Source organism: Geotrypetes seraphini, chromosome 1, assembly GCF_902459505.1.
Source record: "Geotrypetes seraphini chromosome 1, aGeoSer1.1, whole genome shotgun sequence".
In the NCBI taxonomy this organism is placed as follows: domain Eukaryota; kingdom Metazoa; phylum Chordata; class Amphibia; order Gymnophiona; family Dermophiidae; genus Geotrypetes; species Geotrypetes seraphini.
The window spans coordinates 121,194,911-121,208,608 of record NC_047084.1 but is presented as its reverse complement, the minus strand read 5'-3'; the positions used below and the strand labels follow the sequence as shown (position 1 = coordinate 121,208,608).

The window sequence follows — 13,698 nt, the reverse complement described above, 5'->3', positions numbered from 1 at the left end:
GGACCATCAAACTGCTAATGTTCCATCATCAGTGGTCCAACTTCTTGACATAGTTCCATCTTTTCCACAGATGGGGAAATGGTAAGACTGGAGGACATGAACAGATTGTTGGATGGTAGATTTAGGAGTAATGTCCAGAAATTATTTTTTAATGATGCCTGAAACGCCCTCACAAGAGAGATGGTGGAGGCAAAAATGGTGAACACAGAAGATCTCTAATCAGAAAATAATGGTATACTGTATATTGAAGAACTAAGGCCAGTACTGGGCAGACTTCCATGGTCTGTGTCTCGTATATAGCCATTCATATGGCCATTCAGTAAAGGATGGGATGGGGAGGGCTTTGACGGCTAGGATGGTTTAGATGGGCTGGAGTGAGCTTTGACAGAGACTTCAGTAGATGGAACTTAAGCACAGTACCGGCCAGAGCTCTGGGTTTCTGGCCCAGAAATATCTAGGAAAAAGGACAATTTAAATCGTTAATTTATATAGCGAGTGTATGGTTGGGCAGATTGGATGTACCGTTCAGGTCTTTATCTGCCATCATTTACTATGTTGATATAATGTATTGAGTGATGCTTAGACAGTGACTCTGACTGTGAGGAACTAGGGTCAGTGCCGGGCAGACTTCTGTGGTCTGTGTCCTGGAAATGACAAGGATCAAGTATTTTCATACCACATTCATTGCTGGTTTAATCTTGAATGGATAATGAGTTTGACTGTTGGGTTGACTGGATGGACCGTTTATCTGCTGTCATCTACTGCGTGATCAACCACTCTGCAACAAACAGCCATATGAGCATCATCTGTTCAAAATCCTCATTTAAATCCTTAGGGTGAACAACAGATGCACAAATGCTCCCAAGCATTCAAAAAATGATCAGAATCACCTCCCATCACACAGCGCCACCAATCTTCAACAGCCTTGATCGCTGTCCTTCCAGTGGGCAACTGGTGGAGCTGTCATAGTTCCAGTGTGGAGATGGGTTCTGTGTCCTGTATCCGTAGCTGCGATATCTGCAATCAATGGGTTGTTTGAATAGCTTGTGAAGTTGCATAATATAGTAACCGCCTAATCCCTCCTAATGTACTGCTAGGGTTGAGGTGCCATCATTTTCCAATGGCACTGGTGGGAGAAGGAAGGTGCTGGATGCCTCCTCCAGTATAAAATTGCTCTGGTCTAGATAGCCCATGGGTTGGGACCATACAGGGAAACTTTGCAGGGTAGGGTAGTGGACAGGAATTTATTCATGATGTGGTGAACGGCAGCATATTTCTGTGCTGGTAGCACCCAATTTCTATCATTGTTGTAAGTATTAACATAATAAATAAAATACAGTAGGGGCTGAGGTAGACAAGAAAAAAAGACCAGAACTCAGTAGGACAACCAATAAACCTACAATTCACAAAAAGGGAAAAGGGGAGGGAAAATACAATTACCAAAGAGGAAATCCAGGGGAGGAGACAACATGAATGGGCAGATGAAAATACGTAATCATTTCAGATTGATGTAGAAAGGCAAGAGAAAAATATGCTTTAAACTGAGATTTCAACTTGGCAAGTGAGGTTTTGATCCTGAGGTAAAGGGGAAGATTGTTCCAGAGAGTTGATGCCATCACACTGAAGCAGGAAGGAACTGATAGAAGATGTTGTTGCGATGATCAGAGAACTCTTTTCATTGAGGAAGGCAGCCATGCAAGAGGGACAATCTGGGGATTGTATCTGATGAGTGATGGACAAGAATCTTGAAGGGGATCCAGGATGGAACTGGAAGCTGCTGTTCAGTAACGAGAAGCAGAGTAACACGATCAAATGTCTTCTTTGTAGAGAAGACGATTTAAATCATTCCGGTGACATTATGAATGGATTAATAGAATTCATTGACCAAAAACTATAAACGTTGTCTGAATATACAGCCTCATGCTACATAATTAAAAGCTAATCTTTATTTCTTGATGAATAACTTTTGGACTATACTATATGAAGAATCTTCAAAAGGTTTTATTTTTTTAAACACTATTTATTAAATATCTCAAAAGTAAATTACATCACTACCTGCAAGGTGAGCCAGCTTGCTTGACTGACTGGTCACATAACATTCTACGACATGCCCTCTTGCCACTTCTCCCGCCCCAACCACAGTGCAGGAATGTTTTGAAGAACCCTCATATCTTAAATAGAAAACTATCTTTAGTTAAATTTTCCCTCAAAAAAGCCCAATTTATTAAATAAAAAAAAAAGAAATCAATTTTTAAAAAATCAATCCATCCTGGTTGTGATTTTGGGAGACTAGCCAAGAGGGAATTGCAATAATCTAATTTAGATAAGACCAGGGCAAGTAGAAGGATCCGTGGAGAAGAGGGTTTTTAAATGGAATGGATGGAAAGCATCTAAGGTGAAGAAACTTAAGGAAACCACCTTATGTTATGTGTAATCTTAAATCCTGCCAAATCCTTACCAAGTAGAGTTCGAGGCAAGTTACAATCGGCATACAATGCAAAATCAAAAACAGTCTAAATTCTAAAAGAGTGGGTTACGAGAAATAAACTTACAGGCCCGGATTCTGGAACCGCCTCTGGCAAAGGTAGGTGCAGGTTTTTTCTGGCCTACATTTCCAGCACCTACTTTGATGTGAATCGCGCATCCCTAGGCGCTTTAGGCTGCCTAACGCCACGTCTGGTGTAAGCTACGCCCAAAGCACCTTCTGAGGTGTGATACAAGTAGGCGCCCAAATGCAATAAAAATGCCATTGAAACAACCTACCGGCACCTAAAAAACCCAGCGCCATTTAGAGAATCTGGATTGGCCACAGTACAGAGTCACGGTCAGACTAAACCACTTAACAAAGACTTTTTGAAAAAGACATGTTTTCAGATTTATGCAAAACAGAGCTTATATAGGAGTAATAAGAATCTTATATGTTTTCTGAAGCATAATTTAGCAGCAAAATTCAATTAACATTATGGAATTTTCTGTCAATTGTTAGAGGCTATCATAAGAACATAAGAATTGCTGCTGCTGGGTCAGACCAGTGGTCCACATACCCAGCAGTCTGCTCCTGTGGCGGCCCTTAGATCAAAGACCGGTGCCCTAATTGAGTCTAGCCTTATCTGCGTACATTCTGGTTCCGCAGGAACTTGTCTAACTTTGTGTTTTCCCCTATGACAGACTCCAGAAGAGCATTCCAGTTTTCTACCACTCTCTGGGTGAAGAAAAACTTCCTTACGTTTGTACGGAATCTATCCCCTTTTAACTTTAGAGAGTGCCCTCTCGTTCTCTCTACCTTGGAGAGGGTGAACAACCTGTCTTTATCTACTAAGTCTATTCCCTTCATTATCTTGAATGTTTCAATTATGTCCCCTCTCAGTCTCCTCTTTTCAAGGGAGAAGAGGCCCAGTTTCTCTAATCTCTCACTGTATGCTAACTCCTCCAGCCCCTTAACCATTTTAGTCGCTCTTCTCTGGACCCTCTCGAGTAGTACCGTGTCCTTCATGTACGGAGACCAGTGCTGGACGCAGTATTCCAGGTGGGAGCGTAACATAGTCCAGTACAGCGGCATGATAACCTTCTCCGATCTGTTTGTGATCCCCTTTTTAATCATTCCTAGCATTCTGTGTTATCTGCTGAGAATTTTATTCTGAAATAAGCGGAATATAAGCCTGTTTGTACTATAATATATAGTTTAGATATGAGTGTGAAAAGATAGGTTACTGTCTGGGATACCGGGAATCGTAGTGGATGACTGGTATGGGAAAAGTGTACCTTTAATAGTAAAAGCAGGAGAAGAGGGGTTCAGATGGTATGTGATGATCCTAATGTGGTCAAACATATTTTTTAAATAGGCGACAGTGAAAGCTAGAAGGATGCTTGAGTGTATTGGGAGCGGTATGGACAGTAGGAAAAAGGAGGTATTGATGCCCCTGTATAAGACTCTGGTGAGACCTCATTTAGAATATTGTCTACAATTCTGGAGGCCGCACCTTCAAAAAGATATAAAAAGGATGGTGTCGCTCTAGAGGAAGGCTACTAAAATGGTCAGTGGTCTTCGTCATAAGGTGTTTGGGGACAGACTTAAAGATCTCAATCTGTATTCTTTGGAGGAAAGGTGGGAGAGGGGAGATATATGATAGAGACGTTTAAATACCTACGTGACATAAGGCGATAAGCAGGTACATAAACACATAAGAAATGCTGCTTCTGGGTCAGACCAGTGGTCCACTCCCGCGGCAGCCTTTAGGTCAAAGACCAGTGCTCTAGCTGATCTCTTAGGGAAAGGAGGAGATAGTGGATGGGCAGACTGGATGGGCCATTTGGCCTTTTTCTGTCCTCATGTTTCTATAACCATAAAGCTCTATGACCTCACAATGCAAGTGTAAAGAGCTTTAGCCTATAAGGAGAGGAGAGGAGTAGATACTGCAGATGGGCCATTTGGGCTTTATCTGCCATCATGTTTCCAGATGTAATTTGTTTTCAGAGAGACAGTCAAGTTTCATGGAGACAGAGCTGAAACTAGAAGAAGGTGACTCAAGATGCCTAAGAAGCTGAATCTCATTTGCATAAATGAAGATGGAAAGTCAAAGGGACCAAAAATGTAGAAATACAAAAAAAGATACTATTTTGATTGGACTAACTTAATTCCTCACTAGCTTTCAAAGACAATACCTTCTTCAGGTCAGAATTTTGTTCCATTTATTACCTTAAATTTTGGAAAGAAAGGTTTTTTTAGCACATGGATTAGAAGGCACCAGTGTAACACACTATTAGCTGCTTGAATAAATTAACATCTGGTCTAGCCGCATGGTGGAGACACGTGAGTTGAGGGCAGATAGGAAACCCTTATGATTACCAGCCGGTGAGCCCGTTCCAGACAGTTGCACCAGCTGAGCCCCCCAAACAAGAACCAGCATCACCCAGTGCTGCAAGAAGGATTACAGCAAGGTCCTAGCACACGCAGTGTCAACCACTGACTTAAGAAGGGTAGCCTCTGATGTAGGGAAAACTCTACAGCCTGGGTGTTGTTCACAGTGCAGCAACTCCCCCCAGCTCTACCCAACTTCCTCGGGATGCTTCAGTGGACCCAACCCTCTGAGCCATCATTTGTACCCTTCACGGAGGGACTTTGGATGTGGGCCAATGATTCTGTCTATTCAGTAGCCCATGAAGGTAGGACCCCCCCCCCCCTTCCCCTCGCTCTACAGATCAGCCAGAGACAGCTGGAGCATTATTTATTTATTTACTGGGATTTAACCACTTTTGAAGAGATTCACCCAAGGCAGTGTACAGGAGGTGCAGTTGACAATTTTCTTAACAACAATAGTATAATAACCAAAGTAACATAGTAAATGACAGCAGATAAAGACCCAAATGGTCCATCCAGTCTGCCCATTAGTTGCATGCATTATAAATTCATGCTTAAATTAAATTGTCCTTTTTCTTTGATATTTCTGGGCCATAGATCATAAAATCCACCTGGTACTGTTCTTAGGTTCCAACTACTGGAGTTGCCATCAAAGCTACCTCCAGGCCATCCAACCATTTCTTCATTTGCGGATACATACCATAAAGTATGTCTTCATGTTCCAAGTTACTGGCGTTCCCATCAATGTCCTCTGTAGCCCATCCAGATACGAGCAACAAATTGAATCCTAGTATTAGGACTGACATGATATAGTATCAAAACTATCAACATTTAACAGAAGTCATAAAAGAGATAATATAAGTATCAGCAAAATATGGATGATACCATAATACTCGTGGCTAGTATGGAAAACATTCAAGTAACACATACATTATCCTCACAATGTCTCTGCAGTACAAATGAATCACATTAATATACACATTCGAATAGTCAGATAAGAAAGCTATGATGCTGTTTGTATAATCCAATACAATGAAACATCTTAATAAACACACACGAGAACATTCAAAAAACAAAGATGAGAAAATTAAAGAGTCATGGGACAGGTGGCAAAGTTCAGTTGTGGATTAGGAATTGGTTATCGGATAGAAAACAGAGGGTAGGGTTAAATGGTCATTTTTCTCAATGGAGGAGAGTAAACAGTGGAGTGCCACAGGGGTCTGTACTGGGTCTGGTGCTATTTAACTTATTTATAAATGATCTGGAAATTGGAACAATGAGTGAGGTGATGAAATATGCAGATGACACTAAACTGTTCAAAGTTGTTAAAAAGCGGATTGTGAAAAATTGCAGGTGGATCTTAGGAAATTGGAAGACTGGGCGTACAAGTGGCAGATGAAATTTAATGTGGACCACTGTAAAGTGATGCACATTGGGAAGAATAACCCAAATCACTGTTACCAGATGCTAGGGTCTACCTTGGGGGTTAACGCCCAAGAAAAAGACAATACGATGAAACCTTCTGCGACGGCAGCCAAAGAAGCAAAACAAGATGCTAGGAATTATTAAAAAGGGGATGGTTATCAAGACTAAGAATGCTATAATGCCTCTGTATCGCTCTATGGAGTATTGTGTTTAGTTCTGGTCTCTTTTTCTCAAGAAATATATAACAGCACTAGAAAAGGTTCAAGGAAGAGCAACCAAGACGACAGAGGGGATGGAACACCTCTCATATGAGGAATGGCTAAAGAGGTTAGCACTCATTGCATGAGGATGTGGTAACCAGTTAATGTAGCAGGGTTTATGAAAGGTTTGGACAAGTTCCTGGAGGAAAAGTCCATAGTCTGTTATTGAGATGGACATGGGGGAAGCCTTGGATCAGTAGCATGGAATGTTGCTACTCTTTGGGTTTCTGCCAGGTACTTGTGACCTGGATTGGCCACTGTGAAAACAGGATATCGGGCTTGGTCTGACCCAGTAAGGCTATTCTTATGTAACGTATGATGCTCACACTGTTCACATAATCCAAATCAATGAAACATTTTCAGTGCAGCTGAGATATACTGTATAGACAGGACGAGATGGGCAACAGCTGCAAAGCTGAACCGAGGCATATTATATGTAGAGCTGAATAAGATATGAGATAGTGCATCTGTTCTTATACTAGAGCAGGGGTTGGCAATTGTGGTCCTTGAGAGCCGGAGCCAGGTCAGGTTTTCAGGATATCCACAATGAATATATATGAGATAGATTTGCATACACTGCCTCCTTGAGATGAAAATCTATCTCCTGTATATTTATTGTGGATATCATTAAAACCTGACCTGGCTCCGGCTCTCGAGGACTGGAATTACCTACTTCTGTACTAGAGCATCTCAGACCCTTGAGCCCTTCCTGCTTGCCAAAGGGGAGAGAGTAAAGATTGCAGTGTGAATGAAACAGTAGTTCTGGCTTGCTGAAGGGCTTATCCACCTGGCTCACATTGCTCCTTCTCAGTGCAGTTAATGGAAAGCTATAACTGATTTGTCTCTCATGCTCTGAAGGCTGTCTCTTACAGTCTAAAAGATGCATGCCTTGTAGAAATCCAGAGTCTGGCTTTCCAGGCCTCAAGCTTTTTACTGCACTATCAGAATGATGATCTGCACTGCTCCTCTTCATGTGTATTTGGCGTTGAGAAGTGCAGACAGTGACATCCACATCTACAAAAAGGAACAGCTCTCATAGAGAAGTCTTCTTTCTACTTCTATAGCGGTTTACTATGTGTTACAAGAAAATTTATCCAAAATGTTTCAGAGAAATAATTATTCCAAAGAAGTCAGACCAGAGAAAGACAAAATTGTCCGGGTCTCTTCCCTGGTCATTGTGTCTCAGGGTTTCTCTGCTGGTCTGTGGGTTTCAAGGTATCTCAGGGCACCTCAGTTGAACCATGAGTTTCTGGGCCACCTGGCTGTTTGGGGATCTTATAGAATCTTAGGGCTCTTTGTCCAGTCTCTGGTTGTCATAAGATCTGGAGAACCTCAGATGGACTGGGAACCTCTGGATTCTGTGGTGAACATTAGTAAGACCCAGGAGGGTTAGTTGACATGGGTAGAAGACAATGAATTATTAAAACAAGATGACTGACATTATGAGCTACGGTAATAATGAGCACATTTGATGGTTATGCAGCTCCTTTTATGCAGACAGCATTCTAGCTCCAGCACTTTGGAGATCTGTGGGTGCATGAGAGGAGGAGCTTTTCTGGTTATTGGTTGGGAGGTGGTGGTGTCTCAGGGTTGGGGTTGGGGCCTGCTTTCTCTCTAATCATTTCTGTGCACTAATGTTCTCCTCTTTTTACTCTCTCCTCACTGGCTGCTTGGATGTCTGCGGTTTACTCTAGAGCGCTTCCAGCAGGCGACAGACAAAAACCGTGTCCTTGCTAATGAACTACGAGTCATCCTTAATGAGCTTAACGACTGAGCTTTGGATCCTTGGTACAAATCCCCTTTAAAAATATCAGATCTCAGGTGGTAGAATCTGGAGAGTCAGGAAGAAGGAACCCTTCATGTCGCTTTCACTCACTCCAAGAAAAAAAGACACTCAATGCTACTCCTTCCCATTCCAAAGACTCTCCATTCCATAGAATTCAGATCCTCCATACCATTCTTTCCCATATAGAAACAGAAAATGCTGGAACCTACAGACCATACAGCATATCCAGTCTATCCATCCATTACCTCTACTATCCTTTCCTCTCCCCATCTCCTCCAAGCCACTGTTCCCATTCAAGAAACAAAGAGCCTGCATATCATTCCCTCATCGTCAATGTCTGCAGACCTCTATTTCACTTTTTCCCATCATGGGGTTCAGACCTTCCATGCCATTCATTCCCATTCCACAGAGCTCAGACCCTCTGTGTAACTCCCTCCTATTCATGGAACTCAGATTTCTATGACACGTCTATGTGGCACAGGGGTTAGAGCTACAGCCTCAGCACCCTGAGGTTGTGGGTTCAAATCCCTCGCTGCTCCTTATGACCCTGGGCAAGTCACTTAATGCCTTCTTTGCCCCAGGTACACTAGATAGAGTTTGAGCCCACTGGGACGGATAGGGAAATATGATAAAGTACCTGAATGTAAACCACTCAGGACAGAAGTGGTATATAAGTAAATAAATTCCATGGAACACAAACTCTTCATGTCACTGCTTCCCACTCCAATGGATTCAGACCTCCATGCCTCACTCCTATCCCATGGGACTCAGATCTTCCATGGTACTCCCTAGCCTTCTATTGGACTCAGTCCATCACTGAAGAACCCTTCTGCATATTTCAAGATTTGGCTCATCCATGACCTCTCCCATTATCTCTGGGTCTGAGTCTTTTCCTGATAGCCCCTTTGGGTCTCAGCTTCTCCCTGAAAGTGTGCACGAGGGTCAGCCTCTCTATAAAATCCACTTCCCTCTGTCTATGTGTTTCATTTGATCCCTTAATAGCCAAGAAAGATTCATCTCCTTATGACCTGGACCAGGAGACTAGCTATTGTACATGATAATCATAGAGCTCTCAATGTTCCCAAACCAACAGGACCATACCCACGGATTTCTGAAACATGGTATGAATATATTCACAGAGATCTCTAGGATCCCAGACCCCATCCTGTCATTCTCAAAGTTGAAAGGACCATAACTATGGAGATTTCCTGGATTCTTTAAACCTGGTATAAATATATCCACAGTGATCTCTAGGATCCCAAACCCCATCCTGCCATTCCCATTCCTGATAGGACCATGTCCACAGACACCTCTGGAAGCCCTGGTTTGAGTGTATGTATATATAAGTGTATGCTTCCAATCAGTCCGCATTGATGTGCATTTGCTTCTGATGAATACATCTGAAACACGTCTCTGGGAACAGACTCAGGACTTGACTGTATGTCATATGTCTGGGTATAGCTGGGTTTCATCTCCTTCAGTTCTTTTCCTGTCTCTCTTCCATCTTCCCTGTTCTGAGCTTATTTCTCAGATACTCTGATTCCAGCTAATTATTATTATTATAATTTTTTTTTTTTGGGGGGGGGAGCTGGGGAAAAACAAATCTGTTAGATATGTCTAGTATACTGACACATTTGTGTGTGTTTGTGTGTGTTTGTCTGTGTGCATGTGTGCGTGTGTCCTTTGTATTCACAGAGAACTTGGCCAGTGCCAAAGAGGAAAATGTGGGGATCCATCAAACCCTGGATCAGACTCTGCTGGAACTCAACAACCTGTGAAAGCCCCCAGGCTTCATCCCCTCCCTGCAGGCTCCGCCCACTGCATCATCTTACCATGTCACTCCCCACCCTTTTCCTCTACACCCCTCCTCTTGGAGGTAATGCACTAACTTGTATTGTGGCTGGACATTTCAAGGATGTTCCCCTCCCTGCCACCCCTTATGCAGGCTGCATCACTACCAAGGCTCGAGACTGTTGAACTATCCCTTCGGTCATCCATCAGTGAATGAGAAACGTTCTGGTATAAAAGCTATCACTAATAAACAGGACACATTGTTTACTAAAGAACAGCGTGAGTGTCATCCTTTCTAATTCTCTTTGTGAGTGCTGTTACTAAGTGCAATACAAATGAGAGATTTTGCTTTCTATAAGAGTGTATAACTATTTGTCATTACTACAATTAAGGTTATTTTATTTGATATATCGCCATTTTTAACAAAAAAAGTCAAATCAAAGCAGTTTACAATAAATAAATAATTTAAAATCAATAAAATAAGAACATAACAAGGGAAATGTGCACAGACCAATTAATCAAACTAGACACAAGAGAACAATAAAGGGCAGGAAGGGGAGAAAGGAAGGGGAGAAGAGAAAGACCTGTACAGGTATGAACAAGTGAAGATTTGAAGTCCTCTATGACACTAGAGGTGAAGATAAAGCCCCCCCTGAAATCTCCAGAATAATAGAAATAAGCCAACACTATGCAAGGCCTAAAATGGCTGAAAAGACTGAGAATACTTTCTGACTAAAGCTGTCAGTTTTTACACAACCTATTCTTGCTTTCCTGAGAAAAGCAAGTTATGCGGAAAGTAATGCTAAAATAGCAAGTCAAATAAAACTTATCCCTCCACCCAAAAACTAACATGACCATCTGTTAAAAGTTTCATAAAAATAAAGAAGTGAAACCAAGAGGATTAACGTATGCCAATAACCAAGAATATAAAAATGGCTCTTTTGGGTGTTGACCCCTTGCTCAAAATTGATGATCTTGGTATATTAAAATGACATTTAAGGGGAAGTAGAGTAGTTCTAGTGAATAGGGCGTGACGCACAGTATGTCTCAAAAACAAATAAAAATATTGACCAATTAGTAAACCAATGTGCAATGACGTGTCTAAGTAACCAATAAGAACTAATAATGTAATGTATGCCAACGTGGCCTTAAGCTACCAAAATTGTATATAAGATAGCCTTTTCTGCTTATGTGGGCAGAATAGATCCGAAGTTCTCAGGCCGGCCTGGTGTAACAGTATATGCTCTGTTACTCTATATGTTGAAAGGTTTATACTTGTAAGCTGTTATTGATTTATTAATAAAAATTATACTACTTATACCAGCATATTGAGTGTCGTGAGGTCAGTTATTGAGAGCCCTGAACAGGGGGCTTCTCAAAGGGTTTACAATATCTTAAGGGACAACCAACAAGAGGGTAGGTTAAGAATGCGGAAAGAATAGGAAGGAAGTAAGTAAAGTAGGGATAGCGGAGGCATTGCTTAGGTTCTTATGTTCTTAGTCAGAAGTAATGAGAAAAAGTTGCAAAGTGACAAACTATTAGGAACTAGGTTCAAATGCCATTTTGAAATAATAAGCTTTTAAGTCAGACATTAGATGTTTAGAAGGAGAGTAAACGAGGCCTGATTTATTGGGGGATGCACAAAACTTACCGATCGTGTCCTGATTGTTGCTAAAACCAGTTTGACCAGTTTAGTGATCAATCGGATCGGATTCCCCGATGCACAAAACTGCCCACCTTGTGTTTTTCCCCTCGATCGCCCATTTTTGATCTGATCCGACCCATGAAAATAGCCATGCAAAATAGCCAATCGATTGATGCACTAACATGGTCTGCCTGGGTTTATTTTCTTCATTTTTTCAATGGCTCAGATATTTTGATTGTACTACACACACAAAATATCTATCCCATAGAAAAAAGAAAAAAATCCCCCACCCCCGCCGACGGTCTTTCCCAATGACCCCTGCCAATTGTGCGCCCCCCCCCAACAACCACGGTGCCTCACCCAAACCTAAAACAAATGGCAGGAGGGATGCCCACTCCCTCCTGCCATCCTGATTGACCCTCGCTCCTTGCCCCATGGCAAAACAGCAGGTGGGATGCCCACTCCCTTCTACCAGGAAAGACCACACCCCTACCCTTCCCCCCCAAAAAAGGCAGGAAGGATGCCCACTTCCTCCTGCCACTGGATGACCCCTCTCCCTCGAGGCCAGGACAGCACATTGGAAAGCAGGAGGGGTGCTCAGTCCCTCCTGCATCCTCCAATGTGCTGTCCAGAATACCGAGCCTTAGGCTACTCCCCAGTGGGATCTTAGGTGTCTGAGCCAATCAGGGCCTTCCTTAGGCGAGGAGCCTAAGATCCTAATTGGCACAGTCAAGCCAATCAAGGACTTCCTTTGGAAGGAGTTTAAGGATGTCCCTGATTGGCTCAGATGCCTCAGGCCCTTCCCAAGGGACTATATAAGTGACTTAGAACCTGAGGTCAACAGGGGAGGGGCCTTAGGCATCTGAGCCAATCAGGGCCTTAGGCTCTTCCATCTGTATCCCATGATGCACTGGGCAGGCCTAAGGCCTTGATTGGCTCAGATGCCCCTGGGATGGAACTTAAGCGTCAGCCAATCTGGGCCTTAGGCCCCCTGCCCAGTGCATCCTGGGATACACTGGGAGGAGCCTAAGACCCTGATTGTCTCAGACCCCTAAGACCCCTCCTCTGGGCATCTGAGCCAATCAGGGCCTTAGGCTCCTCCCTGTGCATCCCAGGATGCACTGGAAGGGGAAGGCCCTCTATTATGGAGTGGCGGGCCTGCAAGAAGGAGGGACTGGGCATCCCTCCTGCTATCTTCTTCACTAAACTAAACTAAATCTTAAGTTTGTATACCGCATCATCTCCATAAAGATAGAGCTCGACACGGTTTACAGGTAATTCAATAATTGAGGGAAGGACATAATAAGAAATTAGAGGTTATGAAGAGGATAGCTAGCTTTACATTTTAAATCGATAGCTTTACATTTTGGAGAAAAACCAGGTTTTCAAATGCTTTTGAAATAATTGGAATAAGCCTAGGTTCCGCAGTGGGGCAGGGAGGTTATTCCAAAGCTCAGTGAATTTGAAGAAAAGGCATTTCCCTAATTTCTCTGCATACATGACACCTTTTAACGAGGGGAAAGATAGTTTGAGTATGTGGGCGGATCTGGTAGTGTCACATAGAGATATGGGGGTGGTGAGGCCGGGGGGCATTCAGTAGCAGGAAGAACTGGGCATCCCTCTTTCTGATTTTTTGTAAATTTCAGGGAGTGGGGAAAGGAAGGGGAGGGGAGGGCAGTGAAACTAGTTTATCGACCATCGGTACATCAGAGCATTTAGTGCATTTAGGTCCAAATCAGCTCTGCTAGTGGCTTGAGGTAGATACTGAATAGAATAGGTGGCAGTATCTTTGTGGTACCCCCCACAGGTCAGTGCCCCCTGGTGGTGATGAACAGTATGGACTGTTGTCTGTCTGATAGGTGGGATCCTGAACCAAGCAAGTACTCTCCCATTTCTTATGTGTATTTTTTTTCTTTTTAAATATTTTTATTGA

General features: G+C 42.8%; 1 protein-coding gene across 4 annotated transcripts in view; it reads left to right on the top strand.

Annotated features, from left to right (window-relative positions):
- Positions 1 to 10,395, top strand: part of LOC117357113 (tropomyosin beta chain) — a 63,576-nt gene extending 53,181 nt beyond the window's left edge. For all 4 annotated transcript variants that reach the window (XM_033937408.1, XM_033937427.1, XM_033937464.1 and 1 more), the window contains one exon: positions 10,025 to 10,395. In XM_033937408.1, the coding sequence (XP_033793299.1) occupies positions 10,025 to 10,107 (83 nt within the window). In that variant the 3' untranslated portion in view covers positions 10,108 to 10,395. The remainder of the gene's footprint in view (positions 1 to 10,024) is intronic.
- Positions 10,396 to 13,698: the final 3,303 nt, after the last annotated feature.